This window comes from Mytilus trossulus, chromosome 13 (assembly GCF_036588685.1).
Source record: "Mytilus trossulus isolate FHL-02 chromosome 13, PNRI_Mtr1.1.1.hap1, whole genome shotgun sequence".
In the NCBI taxonomy this organism is placed as follows: Eukaryota; Metazoa; Mollusca; class Bivalvia; order Mytilida; family Mytilidae; genus Mytilus; species Mytilus trossulus.
The window spans coordinates 40,428,916-40,452,878 of NC_086385.1; the positions used below are offsets into that span (position 1 = coordinate 40,428,916).

The 23,963-nt window shown below is 30.9% G+C and overlaps 2 protein-coding genes across 2 annotated transcripts; both read left to right on the top strand.

Moving 5' to 3' along the window:
* The first annotated feature begins 14,121 nt into the window (after nt 1–14,121).
* LOC134694376 (mesotocin receptor-like) lies at nt 14,122–16,092 on the top strand. Its single transcript, XM_063555380.1, has 3 exons — nt 14,122–14,231; nt 14,885–15,014; nt 15,755–16,092. Exons 1-3 carry the CDS (start codon nt 14,145–14,147, stop codon nt 16,090–16,092), a joined length of 555 nt encoding a protein of 184 aa, XP_063411450.1. The 5' UTR covers nt 14,122–14,144.
* Nucleotides 16,093–18,281: 2,189 nt separating this feature from the next.
* LOC134695386 (cephalotocin receptor 2-like) lies at nt 18,282–20,175 on the top strand. The gene is made up of 3 exons (XM_063556620.1): nt 18,282–18,398; nt 19,188–19,274; nt 19,817–20,175. The coding sequence occupies exons 1-3, from the start codon at nt 18,374–18,376 to the stop codon at nt 20,029–20,031; spliced, it is 327 nt and encodes a 108-aa protein (XP_063412690.1). The 5' UTR covers nt 18,282–18,373; the 3' UTR covers nt 20,032–20,175.
* Nucleotides 20,176–23,963: the final 3,788 nt, after the last annotated feature.

Below are 23,963 nucleotides of genomic sequence, written 5' to 3' on the forward strand. Positions count from 1 at the left end.
CCTGACTTCTTTTCCTGGTCTGGAGTTCTCCACAGAAAACAGAGATAAAGTGTGTCAACGTGTTGCAAAGGCCATTAGATGGAAAAAGTTCTCAGTCAAAAGGTAAGTTTACTTTTAATGCCATAGTAATGCAAATTTTACTTCTGATGAAAGGGATTGCACATTTCAAATTTTATTTAAGTTCAAAAGCTGTGGAGTAAACATCAATGTCAGAGACAGCAAGCCAACAACACATGTTTTACATAAGAACATCTTACTTAAATAGTTTTAATTATAACAAACATGTATTTATATCATATACATAAATAATCAACTAAGATTAATATCATCTGTCATTTGTTTGAGAAGTGCTGTATATATCATGTATATTATTGCCTCTTGCACGGCTGTCCACTCAATATTTTGTCTATTTACCATGTTTACAGTGAATTGTTTTAATAATTAAAAATAGTACTGATGGTGAGTTTAAAAACATTTTTTTATTAAACAATGTCATAAAAAAAGCAGTAAGCAATATATTTCTATCCTTCATGTCCTTGTTTTTCAGAAAACTCAAAAAGCAGGAAGTACACAATGAAGTAAGACCTGATGTGCCAGTAATAGCAGATATTGTACCAGAACCCAGAGCTGACAGTCCACAACCAGCAAGTCCAGTGGCAGGCCCTTCTGTGCCACTTACACCTCCAACTGTCCAACCAAGCCAAAGGTATATTTAAGACTGCATCACACTTATGATCACTTAAATTCTAATACAAATTTAACTAAAATCATTAATTGTTTTTATTCAAATGTTTAGCCAAAAAATCCACAAATATTAATACAACGACATCATATTAAATGAGAACGACAGAACTCAATAAAGAGATGAATGGGAATAGTATTTTTTAATATTCATGGTAATTTAAAAATAGACAATTTAAAGATTTTTTTTAATTTCCAATGACCTAAAGTGAAATGAAAAATAGCATGAATATAGTAAACAATGCATACCAAATATGATAATGTAACAACAAAAAAGGTTCTGATGAGAAGCATTAAGTTTTTTAAGCCAAATACACTGTATAAAGAAAATATTTGCAATTACATGTATGTAGTCAAATATAGACATATGATACAAGGGTGATTAAACTTTGTAATTCTGTAATTTTATTAATTGTAAATTGTAACTAATTATTTTCAATTTACTTTCAGTGACTTAGATTCAGATGATGACATCCTTCTGATCTGCCTCCAAAAGAACCAGCAAGACAAGGCAACAGTATAAACATTATTTAAAATAAGTTTTATTTATTGTGTGTTTTTATTTATGATAGAAAAAATATTCATGTATCTTATGGTGAAATTCATCAAATTTGTTTTTCTTTTTATTTATTTATGAACCTGTGGTTAATTTGAAGAAAGTATATATATTATATATTTCATGTCATATACATTAAGCATGTGATGTCAAATTAAACTATGATCAATGATGACTTTATGGACAATGGAGATTTTTTTCTGTTCTACTGCCCTCCACCTAGTTTGGCTGCATACAATGTAACTACTGATGTTGACTTCTATTTTATTATTGATTATTCAAACAAATGAATTGAAAGAAAAAAATGCGGATATAAGTCTAAAAATTTCGTAATAAAATAAAATATCATAAAAACAAAATACCAATATTGAAAAACTGTTTCAGACAATTATCAGTTGAAAACTAATGATTATGCAACACTATATGAAACTGATAAATTGATTGCTCCCGTGCTCCAGTGGCAAATATATCAGGCATTTTACAACGAGGCGAAAGTGGATCTGAAGTAAATCATTGATACATTATTACGATAAAGAGTTTGCTAGCGGTAAAACGTATGCCGTACTAAAATAAAGTTAAATAAGATAAACAAATCTTGAGTTAAGCTATTAGCCCCCCTCCCCCCCCTCCTTCCCCATTTTTGAATTATGGTATTTCGTGGGCTGTTTGTTTTTCCTATGCTATTATGGATCTGCTGATTTTGTGAGGGCGTGTCTAATTAGTCAAGACCTACATGAAGACCTACACCGCTTTTTTGTGCTTAATTATATTTGTTTCATCATACACCTTAAACACCAAAATCGTCAGATATTTTCTACTTGTTTGTCAGTGTATATATTACAATGTTTTCCTATATATTTTTTTTAATTATTACAGTGTCATCTTTTTTTATACATTTTTTACGAGTTAAATGTCGTATTCATTTAAAAAAGCTACTGTACACTACATTAATAGCACTTCAACGCAAAGCTTGGTGAATGTACGTTTACGCCGTATTTTATTTTTTCTCAAGAAACCTTTTGCCTTTTGATTTTGGATTTTCCTTTTGAATTTTCCTCTGAGTTCGGTATTTTTGTGTTTTTACTTTTTTCTTTTCGTCTTTCTCAAGTAAGGCAGCAACCATTTGAATTTTTTTTTTTGGGGGGAGGGGGGCTATGGGTTTTTTTCTGGACAAACTTTTCTTTTCTCTTTTTGGTGACAAGTCTAAATATTTTTTTCTTTCAATTTCAGCATTACATATAGTGGCAGCTGAGGGTGAAACAAACATTTTTTTTTATCTCAGGGTCAAAAACTGGAACCCAAAAATCAAATAGTTGCTGCCTAAAACCAAACTTTGAGTTTTCTATTCTGAATGACAAAATCTCGGAAAAGTGTGGTAAAGAATTAATTAACATTTGCATTATAATGCAATAATAAATCATTGCGCATTTGTTCTCGTTGTTCCTTACTGCATGTATTGACGATAATTTTAATAAAACGGAATCTTAAGTGAGTATGGTCTATAATGATTAAGATAATTGCATTTCTTTTATGATAGACCAAGAGGACAAACATATCTTCAAAAATTTGAGTTCTTATTTCTGTTTATATTCTGTATGAGTTTTCTGTCAATTCCCGCCGTGCTCTTTCCTTTGATGAAAGTACCCTCCCTTTCTAGACGGTCATAGCAATTCCAATGGTGATTTCGTTATTACGTCGTTGAGACAACGTTAAATTACGGGAAGCAATAGACGACGTTTACGTTTGTTATTACCTCCCCTGAAACTGTTGGATATGCCCTTAATATACAGATTAACTAATTTAATTAATTGTATCCTTTTAACAAAACATACTGCATTCATAATCGTGTATGATATGCAAATGCAGAGTAAAATAAAGATCAATGAGGTAGAAATTACCTTTTATACAAAATATCGCATTATTACGTCTAATTTGTGTAAATATAAAAACATCAATAGAAGAAAGGAATCTAAGTAATACTTTACTATATTACCAATGTACTTGCAGGTTCTCAGTGTGCATTGTTTAAAATAATTGATGGCAGCTATACTTTATTGTATTTTTAACATGGGTAGGCATTATATTCGTGGTTATTTTTGCCAGAGCGATAGCGAATCTAAATTTAAACAGAAATTAACAAATGTATTAACTAAAACAATGTTTGAGTCACAGAATAACAGAAACGTTATAAATCAACGTCTTTTCCTTTGAGGTCAATAGTTCAGCTGACACGCACATTTCAGGCCGCATTTTTCAGTCAGTTGAACTTGTCTATGGCGGTGGACGTACTAGGCATGTTGCAAGGAGAATCGGGTAAGTCTTTACTAACTAAATTCATAGTAAATGTTCCCACGGTTATTGTAGCGTTTGTGAAAATACTCATGTCTGACAGAGGATTCCTGGATATTGTACTGACATGATTTGAGACTTGGCAGGAGGGGCCCTTTGACACAGATTCATTACTGTTACTTGCGGTAGCTACACCCTGTAGAGTTAATGAGAGGGCACGCCTTTGTGCATCTGACGGTCCAGCAACATAACTTTCTAACGATTTAATGTTTCTATGACCCGTAACTGACATGATAGTTAAATCATCGACCCCGGCGCGTTTCAGCCCAGTACCAACGGTAGATTTTATACAATGGTTGGTGTATCTGTAGGAAAGGCCTGCTTCATTTGAAATCCTTGGCATCATTTGACTCAATTTGTTTTTTCCTATTGCTTGATTAGTATACCAGCAATTTGGTTTTGGATAAAGCAATGGCTGTTGAAACAGCGCATTACATTTAGGACTCAATTTAGATGCATAAAAATCAAAACTTGCCACTGGACAGTTTTCATCTCCTGATTGTTCATCTCCTGATTTTTCATACATACGCACCTCTTGACGGTTTTCATGGGAATCAACGCCATGGTGAGTTTTATTTGCCTCATTGTATGTCATTTTATAATATGTATGGTCCCTGTCATCCTTGAACTTACCAAAAGATGACTTTCTCAAACTATTTAACCCTTCCTTGCCTCGTCTTCCAAAATTCAACATTAAGTCCCAGAATACTTTGTTTTGTAGAGTTGCTGGTAAATCTGTGTTGAAAACCCCACTTGAATATCAACGCTGTATGTCTCCTTCAGCTACAAGGTTTTTTGTGTACCGTTACATCTTTGCCGGCTCTCTTTAGGGTTTTTATCATTCCCGTTATTACATGATGTGATGTCATGAAGGCATTATCTTTCATTAAATTAACATTACGGTTGCATGGTGGAGATGTGAGATGACGGGATATTGCTGCACGTATTCCAACTAATGCTGATTTAGAGTAATCTGTTCCTTTTTTTGTGTGCAGGCTTGGATAGAAAAAGCATAATCTGTCATTTAATATGGAGCTTTCAAGTTCCTCAAACTTGTCACTGTATAGGTTTTCTGTCAACCATCCTGAAATTCAAATTTATATTTTATCAAGTTTAAATAATATTCACCTTTATAATAAATGCAAATTTAGAAGTATATATGTCCAAATATGATGTTTTAAGGCCTTTATTTTATATTTTATTGGTTATATGATTTAATTTTTGTAAATAGTCTTGTTGAGACGAACAGTTCATCATACATGTACATGGACGTCACACGAAATGCATACATTTTTTGCTGATAAATTTTGTTTTTCTAATGATGATTAAAATTCAAACTGAGTGACAATCTTGTTGCATTTGTAAATGGATTGAAAACCATGGTGGTATATTGGTAATTACGCCTATTTTTTTTATAGGAGAATGGGGTTCGATTCCCTGCTAGGGTCAATCCATTTTATGAAAAATATGAAACAATTTTGTCATTTGATTACGACAGTAATAATCATAACATATTTACGCTATAATTTATTTTATATTTTATCGTTAGATTATATGTTTCAATGAAATTATTATATATATATATGCCTTTGCAACAGGAAAAGTGAGGACACAATGTAGTCATAATAGCAGGAAAAATCATAATAATAATTACATGTATATGCAATGATAGTTAATTGTTGTGATGTGAGTCAGTTTATTTACCTCTTAAAAGGTGCACTCGCCAATCAGTGTGTTGCTTAGTTGTCTCTTCTACTCTGGCCTGAGCAAACATATCTATGTGCTCTCTGCTTGGCATTTCTTTGAACCTTGGTTTCTTTAGGGGTGGTTCCGGGTCTAAAGCTAGTTCTAGTTCTAAAGCTTGTTCTGGTTCTAACCTTGGTTGTGGTTCTTCTACAGGTTCAGAAACTCCTTCAGCAAAATTTGAAAGCTCATCATCTGATTGCGAGCTCTCTTGCTCGAACTGGTATATTGTGGCATCAGTTAGTCTGGCAAACATTGACGTAACTGATGCATCACATATTTCATGTCTAAATACACGTTTTGTTTGACCTGATGAAATATTCCTTATTATGTATTGTAGAACAGATTGTTTCTGATTGAAATGGTCAACTATTATGTAGTTCTGTCCTTTGTGTTCTACCTTAAGTCCAATTTTTAACGGAATTGTTCTCGCATACTCCATTTTGTTTTGTAAACAGGCAGACGATGAAACGTGTTTTTCAGAGGGAGGGGTTTTGAAGTTGGAACAGCCAACATGGACGTTGCGGTATCTAGGTCAAATAGTTCCATTTCGAATTGTAACACATTGTTGTCATTGTGAAAGTATTAGTAACACAATGTGTATCATTTTAGAGTTTGAAAGTGTTTTAAGTTAATGGAATACATTAAATGCATACCAATTTTGATAAAATTCATTTTTCTACCGTAGTCAATATACGCATGTGCAAACTAATTTTATTAGATAATTAAGTATGGTTTCTTTACAAAGCTCAAGAAGCACGTCATATTATAATATTTTTTTACTTAAAGTGGATGTTATAATTCACGCATTTGTTTCAAAATAAAGTGGAAATAATTTCTACAAAATGTTAGTCATTACTAAACAATTCATACTATGATATAAACCATTATTATCTAAAGATTGACTACAGTTGTTTATCGAATATTTTACTGTGCTTGATTCTGTTAACATTGTAATATAAGTTGTGTACAAGTCATAGTTGTTGGTATCTACAAATTGTCATTTGTGATTTCGTCAAACCTTATTTTACAGTATGAAACTATAAGTATTTCGTGTTTCTGTACAAACAGTTTTAATACTTTCAGAATATAGAGGACTCCAGACATGCTCATCAAACTCCATGTTTTACACTATAAACATTCGACCAGACAACGTTTATCTATCATAAATACCTATGCACGCTAGGATTCTATTTATGTTTTTATTTCATTTCAACATCTATCTTTAATCATTTGATTTTTACTCGGTGGTTTTATACATTAATGATATATTTTAATGCTTTGATATTTTATCTTTCTATTTTATTGCATTTTAATAAAAAAAAAAACACGCATTGCTGTCGTTTATTCACATCGAGTTTCAATCACTTAAAGTAACTACAAAAAGCAATTTTATCTTTCAAGGATTTCTGGTCACGCTCGGAATCTATTTATGTTATTAATTCATTGCAGTTTATATCGTCTGAGTAGTATTCTGTATAAACAGTAAACAAATATACTAGTTGCAGATTCACATTTTATTGTTTTTTTTCACATGGTTTGCTTGAAGTTCGTGAATAAATCGAATGTAACGAATCGTTACATATTGCATCCAATGAATTAGTTATGTTTGTTTTATTCAAAATATTGTAATATGTGTGTCATCAAACTGTTTGGTTTAACACAAACGTTAGAGCAAACAAAAAAACCAACAGGTTCGCATTTCCTTTCGTTACCATATTCATGTCGATCAAAAAAAAACACCCGTTTTCATTGTATTGCATTTACCTTCGTTAAGAAAATAGCATGATCAACGTCGATCAGAAGAAAAAAAAAACATGTAGCTTGAACCTGTGGGTTTTAATTTTTGTTGTTGTTTTTTTATATGTTTGTAAGTTGTATTTTTATAGTCTTTGTACATTTAGTTGGTCTGAGCAGATGGGAAATGTACCAGCATCCCCTTTGGAATATTCCCTATTTTCATTCACGATGCATTGATCATGTTGATCATGTGTTTATAATCTTAAATTTGAAAAAAAAATTGTAACGTTTTATGTTGATTTATTTATCAGATAAAAATGAATATGGTATGATGTGCAATGTTTTGTGCAAAAAAAAATATCTACCTTTAACTGTCTTGTTGATTTTTTAATGTAAAATTGACCTGAAACAAAAATAAGTACATCTGTTTAAGTTGTTCAGATGCAAGATACATATGTCATCTTTCAACCGTAAATTGTAGGTATATTTAACGGAAAGCTGCGGTTGATCATATAACATTAAGTCGCAGAATATTTTAGCAAATGTAACACATATATTTTTAAACTGTGTTTAAAAATAAATCGAATTATTTTACGGTAGAATGATTTACAATATTGGGATATAGTGGAAAAGGATGTTTATACAAAAATACAAATAAATACATCAACGTCACTTATCCTCAAAGGTAAGTGAAAGTATATTAGTTCATACTGGTAAATTCAGCAATTGCAATTACCATTGAATGAAATACTATTTTTTTTTTTTTTCTTGCCACATCTGATTGTAAAAATCATTTATGTATTACATAATATTGTTCATTCAAAAATGGTCTATTCTTGAAGGGTAAATACTTTAATACATCGTTTGGGTATTGTTACCGCTGTAATCTGTCTAACGATCTATATGAACAATCTGTTAACATTTGTTTATGTAAATGATGAATAAGTAGCTGTAAACAAAAATAAAAAAATAAAATATAAGTATTTGTGTTAAAATTAAGTTTAATCCTCATTCTTAAATGTAAAACTTTATCATCTATATTGAAAGCTAAACCAATGAACTATTCGCCAGCAATATCTATCCTGTTGAACATGAGATTGGAAAATATATGACAAAACTATCTGCTACATGTTCATGTCGGGAATTTTCTCTCGATATTAACCCAGATAGATCGACTACTTAACATCTTATTTTGCACCAAATTATCAAAATAAACGATACAGTTTTAACTTAACTTTGTCCTAAAACTTATCAAATTAGAAAAAAAAAACCTGAAGTGTTCGATTTAAAACGTTAATTGAGACGGGGGGACTATTTTTCTAATAATACAAATTGTCGACAAAAACGTAAACTTGGCTTAAACCAAGTGTTTTGATGAGGAAACAACGTTGAAAACTAATTAAGGATATTATTTACCTTGTTATGGTGTGTATAATACTATTGTCTATGTGATATACCTTGCCCTAATTTTTTTCTAGTATCAGAAAACGTTAGAATTGCGGAGTACACGTGTGATCTCGTATAATTATGATAAAACTGTACCTGCTGCACAGGATATGTATTTATAAGTATGGATTTCATCTCAGGAAAGTAGTACATAAGCTGTATTTTGCAAATCTTTTTCAAAATGCTCTTCAACTTTCTAACTTATTTTTATTTTTTTATTTTTTTTACATTAAAGTGTCACTGTTAACACATTTACAAACAAAAGGCGCGACTGGCAAAAATATTAGATTTCAATCAAGGTATTTATCATTAGTCTAGTTATCCCCGTCCTGTTCACAAGGGTATAGGGAAGAATAACTGACAAAACAAAACATCTGTTGAAAAGCTGTCTCATTTGAAATTGTACCATATCTACTGATTTTACTTTATACGAGATATGTGTTACGGTTGAATGATACGATTTGATTGTGTTTTAACTCAATAGTGACAGATGTTCGTTTTGTAGATCTGAGATAAAAGAATACTCGTCTGATCTGTAATTTGATAGAAATGTCTTATTCTTGATTGTGAAGTTCACTCCAGAAGTTCACTCACATGCCAGGTATTGCATACACAGAAGGATATGCTTGGCTGCTCTTTTATATGTTCATGCGATTGGTGTACCTGTTTTGCGACACCTTGGTATGCACTCTTAATCTTTTTAATTAGACATCGGCGAACTGCTGTTTCCATCATTTATGTTATATGTAACGTATGCTGTTGATACTCTGTTTCAAACACTGATTCTGGCGTTTTGTCAGTTTGTCATTTCTTTATTTTTTTTTCTTTGTTGATCGAGATAACTGTTAATGGTTGAAGAAAGAAATGATGATTACAAAATATCATATTGTGATAGACGTTAACATAAACGAAACGTGACTTTAATTTGTGTACACATTTTGGTAAAATTACATTTCTATATAAGTATAAAACATTTAGAAGTAAGTTTTTTTATCCACTGAACGTATGCAATAGTATTCATCTGATAACATTCATAAAAAGTTAATTTCAGAAAACCAATCGGAAAATGAAGCCTTATGATTGTATGCATTGATGGTTTTGTCATATTGGATTAAGTTGTGTTAAGAAAATTTCAATCTTCATGTACATGTTCAGTTGTATAGACTTTTCCATAATGAATCAAACATTGTAGAAAGAAATAATAACTACATACTATTATAGTGTGATCATGGTGATAGACGTGAAAATAAGCGAAACGTGACTTTAATTTATGAACACAGTTTGGTAAAATTATATTTCTAGATAAGTATAAATCATTTAAAACTCAGTCACATTACCCACTGAACTTTTGCAATAGTGTTTATATGATAAAATGAATAAAATGTAAATTTCGGAAAATGGAGTCATTTAATAGTAATTATACTTATCGCAATCATATATGTGTTAGGTCATTATAAAGAGACATTCACAATTTGCACTAAATGTAATACTAATCTCATTTTGCCATAGCAAACGTTTATAAATTCATTTTTATATATTTAAACAACAAATTAACAATTTTAGCGGCGTCATATATATATATATATATATATGACGCCGCTAAAATTGTTAATTTGTTGTTTTTGTACAATCTTGTACAATTGATATACCTAAAAGTATTACTTTGAGTGTGTTAAAGTCCAGGTTTTCATTACAATTTTACGTTTTAACTTTAACTTTTGACAATCAAACAACAAAAAATCATTTTAAACACATTTGATGGCTTTTAACTACCCATAAATATTTATTTAGATAATTGAAGATGCAATTCGACATTCTGTTGTATATTACGCATACGTATCATCATTTTGATATGCAGATACAAGATGCAGTAATAACAATGGATCGTTATTACACTGTTATGTAATTTCAAATTCAAAGATATTAATAAAAACTATTATCATATACTTATAATACCATTGAATTACCGTAAATGTCATATTTTTGCGAATTGGTCCTTAGCGGGCTGATAGGAAAAGTTTATCACATCCTTCGATTGTTATCATATGCCTTTCCGTTACGTTCTCACATGGCATTCCGGTGATACTTGACAAATTCCGGAAAATACATCTCATTGCTACGTTTTCAATGACAACTATTACAAAGTAGTGTACAAAACATTGTTTAAAAGTTTCAAACATAATTTAGAAAGTTACTTCAGAAATCACTATGTGTATTGTTATTTTTTGTTTGTTTTTTTGTCGATTCGTCCATATTGAAATGTGTTTCTTCTCTGTTGAGGCAAATGATAGAAATAAATCATATCGAATGTACTAAATTTGGGGTTCGACGTCCGTGAACTTTTCAATCTTTAAACTTCTATTACAGAACCACGTAAAAGGATCAATATATGAATCAGTTATTTTTCTCCATGGTTACAGCATATGATAAAAAGATCATAACATGTCATTTTGCATATCGCATATACTATCAGCCCTCGGTCATTATAAGCCCTCGAGCCATGCGGCTCTTCGGCTGATATTGAACCTAGGGCTGATAGTACATGCGATATGAAAAATGCCATGTCATAATCTGATATTATTCTCTGTATATTTATTCAAATATTGACTTTAAAATATATATTTGGCATTACTTAAAAAATATGAGTTACTGATATTACGGGTTATATTATGCTCCCAGATTATCACGAGGCTATAACGACGGGAATTAAAATACTGTGATTTTCACAAAAAAATAGAAGAGATTCTTATTTGTTGACTTTTATGGGACCAGGTAAATAATGAATTTAAATTTTCAACGAATTACAAATTTTCAAAAATCACTCAAAATCAAATGAAATATCAACAACATCCCAGTGTGCTTCAATCAAAGAAAATTGTCACTCACTTAGAATATTACATTCAAAGTATTTGTTTTTCAATATGTTATATAAGTTTGCAAACACTATTTTGCTTAGCGATATGGGTAGCAAGAAATGCTGACCAAGATACAATCCTGATATCGCAAAATTTGTGGTTTTGCATCCAAAGTACTGTGGGTTCAATTATTTGTTTGTGTACCAAATTTCGTGGATTGCAACGAAATTGCCTCTTCGTGGATATTGGGTTTAACCCACGAAATCCACGAAAAATTGAAAACCAACAGGCAACAGTATACAAATATGCTTAATTGGCAAAATAGTATAATCTGATCATAATGACAATATCAATGTGGTTTTACTTTGAAAAAGCAAAAGTTTCACAAAACTCACCATTTGTATGTAACTTCTGGTTCCAGTTTCAATGCATTAAGACAAACAACGTGATTTCTATCAATAAACATACAGTTATATGACGATCAAACTGAATCCTAAAATAAAATCAAAGTTAAATTTGGGAGGAATTAGCGACATTTGGTATCAGTTTTAAAATTAGAAGTTCGAATCATAAGACTTTTATAAAAGAACGCAGAACCCGATGAGTTGTCCTTTGGAAAACATAAAAGTACACGTGATCTTTACATATCAGGATATAATTGTTCAACAAAACTTCAGATTAAAAGTCTCAGTTAAACATGTGTAAGCTGTTTAAGTAGTTTAAACAGAAAAGTGCAGTATCAAGAGTCACTGAATTGAAATATCAAATTGACAATGACAATTGGGAATGTGGCAAAGAGACAACAGCCCGACAAAATAGCAGTCAACATCCGAATGCTACCGATGCATTAATTTTGTTTCACCTCTATCAGACACATCTTTGTCCGAAATTGTAAAAGCCACTGATGTCTAAATAGTAATTGCAGACAGCTCAAGCTAGGCTGAGACGCATACAATTATGCATTAAATACAGGTGATATACGATATACGTGTCTATACACTTTACTTGTATTCACGCTATAAGTTATGTGCAAACTTATTTAATGACATTGGCTATAGTATCCCATTTGATAATACATGGTATCACAAAATCATACATATTTATATATATGTGATAGTCAAACATCCTATCGTTTTTTAAACAACGCAGTCATGACCTGTTCTTCTTATTTTATTGTCAATAATGTACATACGATATTTCTTTATATCATACTATTTTTCGGCAAAACAATCTTATATATTAGACACATGAATAAGCAACATCAAATAATTTCTCAAATGTGTGCTGATACAAATGTATCTGTGATAATTTATCATGATGTTATCACCTGTTTCCGTTTTATAAATGATTATTTCGTATCATTTAATCGTGCAATATATCATTTATATTAAGTGTTTAACATCCATGCTTTCATTTCTTGTCTTTAAGTGAATTTTTAGACATGGAGATCATTCATAATATGACAAATGGAAATAATCCCTATAACAAGACCACAGAAAGCGTATTGACATATATACATTTGGTAAGATTTTGTACCTTTATATTGTTATTTCAAAAAGTAATTTCATATTTGTATCTTTGCAAATTTGTTTATACTTACACGTTTTCTTTGTATTTGCTTGATATTTTAAAATGCTGGAGGCATTGGGTACATTTCCCAGGGAGCTAACCATTGGCGCGACGTTAAAACGTTCGAATTACAGCAAAACGTCACTTTCGATGGGACGTGTTGTGTGCAATTTTCCGTTATAAAAAAGAACTGTTGGAAATGTATTTTGTATAATGATGCTACAACTTGTATTTGTTACTTCAAATAAACTGCTATGCCTTAAACATTTTTGTTTGTATAACATTATAAGAAATAAAGACTGTTTCTCGTTTTGAAGCTGCGGTGAGACCAGTCTTTAAAATCAAGTCTACAACTATTGTATAAAAAGCAACCCAAGACGACTAACGTGTTTTCGGTGTTAACATGAGGCATGTCAATTAACATTTGTATAATCATTAAAATATTATGAAATCATAATAGTTCTACGGCATTTGTTAAAAGCAAAGACAATGTCAATTAGTGTCAAATTTCTTTGATGTTGCTCAGAAAAGGCAAAACTCAAGTTTTAATCATGGTTAATCCACAACAAATTAAAAGAAGTGAATTTCCTCTCGAAACATTTTATACCATTACTTATGTAAACAAATGAAAAGACGCAATAATAATGGAACGACACAACTATTAACATTGATTAACGATAATACTTTTGAAATAAAATATTAATATCTTTCAAATTATTTCAAAATTACGCTTTAATAAAAATATTCAAATGTTGATGGGTACTTCTAAAAAGCAAACCGTTTAATTTTGTGTTTCCAAAGAAAAAAGCAAAACCAATACACTAGACGATTTGCGAATATTGCATTGTTAGTCTTAGTTTCTGTAGTAGTAAACTGAATAATGTACTCTTTAATGTATTATCAAAACGAAGCACCGATGTGTGGATTGCATTAATTGTCTTACTGCTACGTGTGATATATTTTACTATAGACAAACGTTGCATAGCAAAGCATATTGAACTCTGGGGAAATTTCTTTACGGAATATATCTAAGCAAATGACAAAATCAAAAGCTCAAACACAAAAACTACAGCAGTCATATTCCTAATGATCATAACTTTTAATTTTTATTGTAGACAAACATTTAATAATACATTGTTGACGTCATGAACCTGAATTATAACATGACTTTACACAGTAATGGGAGTAACAACATTAGTGGAACAGTACACAACAGAGATATTGATTATCAGGTAAGAAACATATTTTTTGACAAGCAGAAAGTTTAAATTTAAGGAGGCTCGCGGGTATTTGATTTCTAGAAGAAAAAAAATAAAGACTAATTTCGAATTACACAATCATGTTATTTATTCCGTAAAGGAGGCTCGCGGGTCTAAATCATTTTTTTTTTATATAATATAGGATTTCTCTATATTTTTTCTATAAATGAACTTTATCATATACTTAATATAAACATGAAATAAAAAGATTGATACCGTTCATTTACGCTAACGATCTGTCTTCAAAAGAAGCATATCTTTTGTTAAAGTCCTTTTCTTTTGTATTAAACTAAAAGGAGAATAGCGGTTATATCGAAATAAAAATAAAATCACATGAGTGATATCTTCATTCATTTATCTGAGAAAATCTACGTTCGATAGTTTAGTATATACATTTTAGTAACTAACCAGATGTCCATGACAAGTTTAAACTTTTACAGTAGCTGATATGATGGTGTTATTGGTAACAATGATGCAAAACAAGATTAAGAGTATATTTTAAGAATCAAGTTTGATAGTTTTTGTGTAAATATTGGTCATAACTATCTTCAATTATAGCTAATTTTATGTTGCAATTCGTATGTTTGAGTGTTGAGATTATAACAACATATATAATATTTCCATAGGTTCTCAAATGGATATCTCTGATTATTCTCGTGGGAATAATAGGCTTGAACATATTTGTTTTGGCGTTACTACTTTCAAGAAATAACAAATCTAGAATGAAGTTCTTTGTTGCCAACTTAGCATTTGCAGGTGAGGATTGTATCAAAAGAGTCATACATCAAATACAAAAATAATAAATAAATATGTTTATTCAGTGCTTATTTTTTACATTTCTTTAGAAACCAAAATATTAATGTTATGTATACAAAGTTTTATAATTCAACTGATTAAGACCAACTTTCGAGCTGGACATTTTTAATGATTATAAACCTTTTCATAAATTGTAAACCCGCATCGTTACCATTTTGACTCACCAGATCTTCCTCCTTTAAAAGCTAGTACAAAGATATCAGATTGGTTTTGAGTTCTTTGATTGTCTCTTTAAAACATTTAAAGAAAATGTCAAATAAAGGCAACAGTAGTATACCGTTGCTCAAAACTCATAAATCCATGGACAAAAAAACACATTCGGGGTAACAAACTAAAACCAAGGCAAATGCATTAAATATAAGAGGAGAACAACGCCACAACACTGAAATTTAACACACACAGAAACAGATCAAGCATCAGACAAATTCCAACGAGAAAAACAAAGCCTGTCCAAATCTTAGGTACAAGTTTAAAGCACCAACATGTATGTTAGAGATGTACTCGACTCTTATTGAAATTGACACACGGATGTTATGTTTTGTTTATTGACGCATGAATTTGAGTGAACTCTAATTGGGAATTAATTTTACACACCAACTAAAATGACAACTATAATATAGCAAATAATGTTAAGTATGGCGACAATTTGTTTCATTCAATGCTGTATGTTTTAATTGCAGATTTGTGTGTAGGTACATTTTTTGTACTACCAGAAACTCTGTTTAATTGGTTTGAAGTGCAATGGAATGCATACGCGTGTTATATTCTTTACGTGTATTTCTCAATGGTTCCGTTTTATGTGTCAACATATGCAATTGTTGTGTTATCTATTGACCGTGCATACGTTATTGCGAAACCATTGGCTGCTGCTTCTAAGGGAAACACGTACCGATATGGACTTGCATTGTCAGCATGGTGTTTAGGCTGTCTTCTGGCAATTCCTTATGGTGTCTTTGGTGTGTACACTACAGATAATAATAAATGTGAACAAATATTTCCAAACAAACTGGTAAGTTGACCTTCTAAGCATGGCTCAAATAATACAATATTGAAACACAATTGTTACAATTTAAGTACACGCAACACAGTACAAATAGATTTATAGATTTAACAATTTATAACACTAGTATATTTCATACACAGCATGCATACAAATAAAACATTATATATATATATATATATATTGTTGTGAAAGAAGACTATATAAGTTTGATTAACCTGTGTCTCATCCCTTTTGCACATTTACGAAAAAATCAATTATGTGTAAACTAAACTATATACAAACAATACAAGATACTAAGGGGGCAGTCAAACTCATAAATCTAAAACAAACAAACACCTTGGCTATGTATAATATACAACTCGTCTAAACATCAACCCAACAATGTTAGATCTGTAAATTTGCTTTTGCTTTTGCGAAAGCAAATTAATTTTACAGATCCAACATTGTTGGGTTGATGTTTAGACGAGTTGTATATACATTATGCACACTACCATGTATCACCATCAATGATGGCGATCCGATGGATACATCTCAGACGTAGTTATATATATATATATATAGATATAAATAATGACTGAATAAATAGTCACCGATCAATCTTACATGGCGATGGATCATGTAATATGATTCTGTACACTACAAAATATAATATATAATAAGTCAAAAAGGGTACAACATCACCATTAAATAACTATAAAACTAACAAATATTAGATATTTCAGATAACAGATATCCTTCTTCAATAATAGCACGATGTCAAATGAATCATTTCAATATATTCAAACTGAGATACTTTTTCTAAATCTTGAATTTATACAATTTAAGGGAACACCACATACGCTGATACAATTTTAAACTTTCAAACACGGCACAAAGATTACAAAGATATGCCAAAATGAAAATAGTTATTTTCGTTGTGAACTGGCACACCTCTAGATTTCCAAAGGTTGTGACAGCTTAAGTATTATAACTGCATTGAGGGCAGTCCTTAAACAAAAAAATCAAAAATGTCCTAACCGATCCAGGATGGTATAAATTTGACAACGGTAGGGCAATTACAACAGAAACTACGTATTAGCCTCCGTAACGAATAGCAGTCTAAAAATGATTAAAAAAAAATTATATAATGAGGGCTTTCAATTTCAGATTTTTTAGTTTGGTTTTCAATTTACCGTAAGAGTCAATGTTGCGTGTTGTTTGTATATTACTAGTTGTCCCGAAAAAAATTCAATCGGATAGTATTAAATCAAATGGCAAAATCAAAAGACAAAACACGTCAAACAAATGGAAAACAACTGATATATTCATGACTTTGAAAATGCATTTTCAAATGTTGAAAATGGTGGATTGTACCTGGTTTGATAGCGCTAAATCTCTCACTTGTATGACATTGTCATTTTATAGAAGCTTACTTTTATTCTAGTCTACATGATGGTTAATTATATTCAGTGTTCGAAGATTAATCTAAAACATCTGTAGTACAACATTTATACTATTAACCTCTGGCGATAAATCTTTATCTAATGTTGAAAATGAAAAAAACTGTTAAGAGAGTATATGAGTTTATAGACGGGGAATATATCTCCCAATTGTTACGATATTCCTGTGCTTGCATTTCCTATCATGATGTTCTTGACAAGGAAGCTATTAAACCAAGAGTTTCAAATGATGAAGTTGAAATCATCCCTTCGTTTATTTTTCGGACGCCATCACGAGTTGCTTGACCGTTATGAAATAACCGTTTCACAAATGATATCGGACATATTCACTACGTCGTAACTACAATCCCCTTCCCTTTCATGAATGTGACCTACCGAATTAGACTATTTAAAGGATTTGATATCATATAAGAAACACGACGGATGTCACATGTGGAGCAGGACCTGATTATCTTTCCGGATCACCTGGGATGACCCTTAGTTTAAGCTGGGGTTCGTGTTGTTTATTCTTTAGTTTTCTATGTTGTGTCATGTGTACTATTGTTTATCTGTTTGTCTTTTTCATGTTTTGCCATGGCGTTGACAGTTTGTTTTAAATTTATGAGTTTGACAGTCCCCTTAGTATGTTTTGTCCCTCTTTTATATAATTCAGATCAATTTATCATGTTAACACTAGTATACTACTAATGTCTTTATGATTCATTGTCATTTAAAATGTTTTCAATTATTCAACCTTTTTTGTGAAGGTGATTTTATATGCGGATCTTTCCAGTATTATCATAATCCCAGTTTCAGTTATCACAGTGTGTTACATCATAATAATCATTACGATACGACGTCGAGAAAAGAATGGATTTATGCAACAAAAAGACAAGGATTCACGTAAGTGCTTTAGCAATTATACTTATTGGTTTTTCGGCTTCTCTAAATTTGTATAATACACAAGCAAAAAATCACCAAAAAAATGAATTCCGAGATAAAATATAATAGGAAAGTCTCTTATTAGTTGTCAAAATCGAAAAACTTGCACACACCAAACGAATAGATAACAACTGTCATATTCCTCAAAAGCTACACGAATACTTGTGTGTAGAAAGTGAGGGATTACACCTGGTTTTAAAACTAGCTGAACCTCTCTCTTGTATGACAGTCGCATAAAATGTTTGAAGTCAGTTTTAAATCTAATCTGACTTGCCATTTTGTATGTGTGATTTTCAAATCTTAAGAAACGAATGCAAAACTTAGTGATGAAGTTTTTATATTATTATATATTTCTAGGTTTTTGACAATACATAATTCATTTTTAAGCTTTCCAAAGTTTGATAGGTGTATTTACTATCATAACAGTCTTTTAACCAGTGCGTGCAAAATTGGTAATATAAATAAAATATTTTGTGTAATAACGAGTTCAAACACTAGTATGAACTCCTTATTACAAAAATGTACAGCAATTCAACTATACATAGTTAAAGGAACACTTGTAAAATATATGTTCACCGATTTGACTCAAATTTTCATACATGTATTTGATTTATTACAATGCAAAACATGTATTTAAACTATTTATTTAATTATAGCCTTAAATAGATAGATGCACATTTCAACAATCAATGTTCCCTCAGTTTAAAAACTAGTTAAACTCAAATTTTTAAATGTAAATAAATGTTTTAGATAAAGCCTGTCGTACCGATGCTAGAGATACAAGCATATCAAAGGCAAAGATTAGGAGCATTCAACTATTGTTCGTTGTGGTGTTTGGTAAGAATTGTTCGATTCGAAATGGTCGCTAATATATTATTTAGATCCTAAACTGCAATCTTGTTTTTGAGACGGTAGACAGGTTTTTTGTCTTGTTAAAAGTTTGAAAGTTTTAATGATTTTCTGTTGATGTTTTATGTGTTCAAAAACATGAAGAGGATTAAGTAAGTACGTGAGTAATTATTGTTCATAATAGTAGATGGACATTGGCTCCATCCTGTAAATACCAACCGAATCACAAAAATATTGTGAATGTAAAAACTTTACCATAGTATAACATGATCATTTACAACATTGAGGAATTAGATTTTGATAGACAATAGCATTCTTTCTCCAAAACATACAAATAAATTGTTGTTAATGTTACAACATTTACTTTAGAAACAATTGTATGTAAAGACTCTACAATGGTATCAAATATGTTAGTCAATCAATTGTTGACGCTCGTGTGTGTTATCGTGGCTTTATAAACATATATACCTTTAGTCATGTAATCTAAATAATAACATTTCCTTTTTACATGTCTTCTTTTTCTCTTTCAGCATACATCACTTGTTGGGCTCCGGTTACTGTTGCCGGTATTTTGTTACATCATGAAATTGCAGAAAAAGGACTTTGGAATCAGGTACTCTTCCTGCTTGCACCATTAAACAGTCTTGCCAACCCGTTAGTGTTTCTCATTTTCAATAAGAAAATGTTTCTTTCGAAAACGAAAAAAACAAAAACAAAAGTAATGAATGGAATGGCCTTAGAATGATTAACCAATAACGGCAGAAATGAAGCTAGTGTTTTGTTATGTCCAGTAAACGACAAACATGGATCCTGGTTGTTTCCAGTAGCAACGTTAGTGCTTTTATCTCATTACAGTCAAAGTTTTGTTTAGATTAGTTTGTGAAAAGTAAGACAGACACGTGTTTTAAATAAGAAAACAAGATACATTCCAGAGACGAAATACAAAATTATGTATTTTGTGATTAAAATGTACATTATTTGTGTTACAAACGGTTCAAACTATATGTATTGATTAAGTGATCTCAAGAATGTAATCTTTTCCCACTTTGATGAAATTGAGAATGGCAATGGGGAAAGTGTCAAAGACACAACAACCCGGTCAACGAGCAGACAGCAGCCATCAATTGACATACAAGGTGACACGTAGTGTCAACAAGTAAATGGATACTTGTGACAGTCAAAAAATATCGATTGAAATTCACACAGCTTCAGATAACAAAAACATATATCATGTATATCTCATTTATATTATAAAAATCTAAATAAATAAATCATTGCATTATTATCAATATAGCAGTGATACTATAAAACGGAAGATGTGGTATGATGGCCAATGAGACAACTATCCACAAAAAGAACAAAATGACACAGACAGTGAGAACTAAAGGTAACTGTCACCGTACAACCTTCAACGCTGTTGATCAAACTTAAATACCGCGAACTAATGTATTAAAGGATACCGCTATTTGAAACTCACAAATTTATCGAAAATAAAACATCTGGGTTAGAAGCTAAAACTGAGAAAAACGTATTGAATATAAGAGGAGAACACAATACAGACATTTCACTTTATTGACTTATGAAACGATTACCTTTAAAGTATAATACACTTTGTTAGAATGTATTAGCCAAGATTGTGCAACCATGCATAACTGACTTACAAAAAAAATTAATAAAAAGTAGTTCTACAATCCTGGGGATACTTATGTTTTATTATCACACATTTTGAGGTTGTCTCCTCTTCTTTTTCTGACGTTTATACACGAAATATTTTTGAAGTTGGTTGTGCACAAATTAGCAGTTTTGTTTTTGAAACCCAATTTTTAATTAATGTTTTTGGGTTTGAACTACTTTAAAATAGATAAAAATACTCGCAACTAAGTACTTTGATTGTTTTAGTTGTGTTTTTTTTTATTTGCATCGATTATATGAGCTGTACCATTTTGTCAGATAATTTTGTTCTGCTATTGTACTATTACAGCAATGTATCAGATAAAAGGGATAATACATAGCCAATGGTCATGTTCAACCCGACACATTTTGTTTTCGTCTAGTCTGAATCAGGAGCCTCTAAATTTGTAGTTATCGGTTGTTGTCCTTTAATGAATTATTTGCGTATTTTTTTAATCATTAATAAATCTGAAATATGCCTCCAAAACAAAAGCTGGAATATTAATGTATGCGTGCACATATATCCATAAAAAAAAACTTTTTAATAGTTAGTTCAAGTTATGATAGTGTGCTGTCCATTGAGGAACACAACGCCGTTTAGATTAAAAATTAAATACAAGAAGAAAATAGAAACATCACATGCAGTGATATCAACTAAAGGTCAAAACATGAATACAGGAGAAACTCCGCTGTGACACGCCGATATAAAGATAAAGATTGGAATATTTTTTTTTTAAATTAACAAAGAATTCAAGAGTCAACAGATATCTATCAAAGATAAACGTCGTCAGGTCGATTGTTTAAGGAATATAAAAATGAAATTGTTTTTGCATTGCTCAAATTATTTATATTTCAAATATTTTCAATCTCTTTTACGGAAAAATAATACTTCTATATATATATATATATATTTACTATTTAATAGAGGGTTTGGGACAATTATCGATATAGTGTTATTTATCTTAACACATTTACTTAGTTTTTTGGTATATAACCAAGTCATCTACCGACAAAGATTGCATGTAAATGTACAAAAAAATAACGGTTATGTAATTGAATATATTGTATTGACCATGTTTATTATAAAATTGAATATAGATGCTTACAAACCTGTCATCCTACTGAATTATTGAAATCAATCCTCAATCCTGCTATATAAGTATAGATACAAAAACAAACGACGTCATGCTGACAACCGTATGAACAATATATGTACCTAATATATACAGAATTGAAAAACCAGATATTTATGAATCAATAACGACAACAGTAGTATACCGCTGTTCAAAACTCATAAATCCATGGACAAAAAACAAAATCAGAGTAACAAACTAAAACCGAGGAAAACGCATTAAATATAAGAGGAAAACAACGACACAACACCGAAACGCAACACAAACGGACCAAGCAAAAGACAAAACGCCACGAGAATAACAAATATAACATCAATACCAAATACATGAATTTGGGATAGACAAGTACATGTACCGTGCCACGTCTTATCTCAATATCTCAAAAATAAGATAAAACAAAAACGACTCAACGTTAAAATGCAACACACACAGAAACGAACAATAATATAACAATGGCCATCTTTCTGACTTGTTACAGGACACTTTGAAAGGGGAATAAAAGTTGTGGGTTGAACCTGGTTTTGTTGCATGCCAAACCTCGCACTTTAATGGCAAAGTTAAATATAATTTGAAATGACAACATAATATTACAGGACTACAATACACATAAATTGGAGAACATATTAGACAAAGAAAAACATGATTAATAGATAGCAAAAAGCATCTGGTTTAAAATTCAATACGCAAAAACGCGCCTTGTCCACACAAGACTCACCAGTGACGCCACGATATAAAAGATCGAAAGTGAAAAAAGTACAAAGTTGTACAGCACTGAAGATCAAAAGTTGAAAAGGTTTTGCCAAATACGGCATTGTTTTTATGCCAGGGATAAGAACATTCTTATTATATAGAACAATTCATGCTATTGCAAACAATCCCTCTCCTTTGAGAGTGCAAATTCCTATTGAAATAACTTTTAAAAATCTTGATCGCAAAAACAATATTCAAAGGTTTACTTGATGATATGTGCACATGCATAGACTATCAAGTTCAAGTTGTCCTCGGAGTAATTCAAAATCTGAAATATCTGTATATGTGATTTGTGTCTCCTTTCTGTATTGTTTATGCCTGTGAATCGCGGAATAAGGGACTTATAGCTTGGGACAGACACAAACAAAAAACGGCGGGATACATATGTTGACAAATATTTTGGTTCTTATATGTGGATGAAGTCCCCTATTACAGTAAAAAATTCAAAAAAATAAAAAAATCGGGAAAATTTTCCAAATTTTTTATTGTACTAATGAACTCAATATCGTTTAAAAAAAATTGTCGTGTTTTTGAATTTCCGGATCTGAGCAAAAAGCTACTTCCGTTTGCAGTCTTGTTTTCATGAGACTTTGAATAAAATGTATATTTAATAAGTCTTAGAAAGGAACTCAATAACAAAATCATTTCTAAAAATTGTTTGTTATAAAAAAAAAAAGTCACCTATGACAGCGTTTCCTTGTTTACATTCCATATGCCGTCATAACTCAAATAACGTCACAACTAAAGATTTAACATCGGAACTTAAATCAGAAGCGTAACGGTATGTCTGGTTCGGTTTCAACATTTTTGATTCATAAAAAAAACCATACAGACTCCGTTCCCATTCACAGGTAACACCTGCCTCATGTTACCTTTCAACACAATTATCTTTATTTCCATTGTCCTTTTTATTTTTTTTCGTCATTTTGTTTAAGTTTATTGTTGTCTTTCTTGTATTGTTTTCCATCTTTTTCCTCTTATAGTAACTAATTTTGTAAATGCATCATATGTATTCGTTCAGTGTATGCTCACTGTGTTTTATTAAAATGTCTTTTGATTGAGTTAAGCCATTTTAATTGGTATGTTATAATGATTGTCTCAATGTTTTGATGTTACACTATTG

Excerpts from the sequence above, each read along its gene's own strand:
- LOC134694376 (XM_063555380.1), top strand. The coding sequence starts at position 14,145 with ATGAACCTGAATTATAACATGACTTTACACAGTAATGGGAGTAACAAC. Across the intron at positions 14,232-14,884 it reads ACAGAGATATTGATTATCAG|GTTCTCAAATGGATATCTCT; the intron begins GTAAGAAACATA and ends ATATTTCCATAG. Across the intron at positions 15,015-15,754 it reads TGCCAACTTAGCATTTGCAG|ATTTGTGTGTAGGTACATTT; the intron begins GTGAGGATTGTA and ends TTTTAATTGCAG.
- LOC134695386 (XM_063556620.1), top strand. The coding sequence starts at position 18,374 with ATGCAACAAAAAGACAAGGATTCAC. Across the intron at positions 18,399-19,187 it reads ACAAAAAGACAAGGATTCAC|ATAAAGCCTGTCGTACCGAT; the intron begins GTAAGTGCTTTA and ends TAAATGTTTTAG. Across the intron at positions 19,275-19,816 it reads ATTGTTCGTTGTGGTGTTTG|CATACATCACTTGTTGGGCT; the intron begins GTAAGAATTGTT and ends TTTCTCTTTCAG.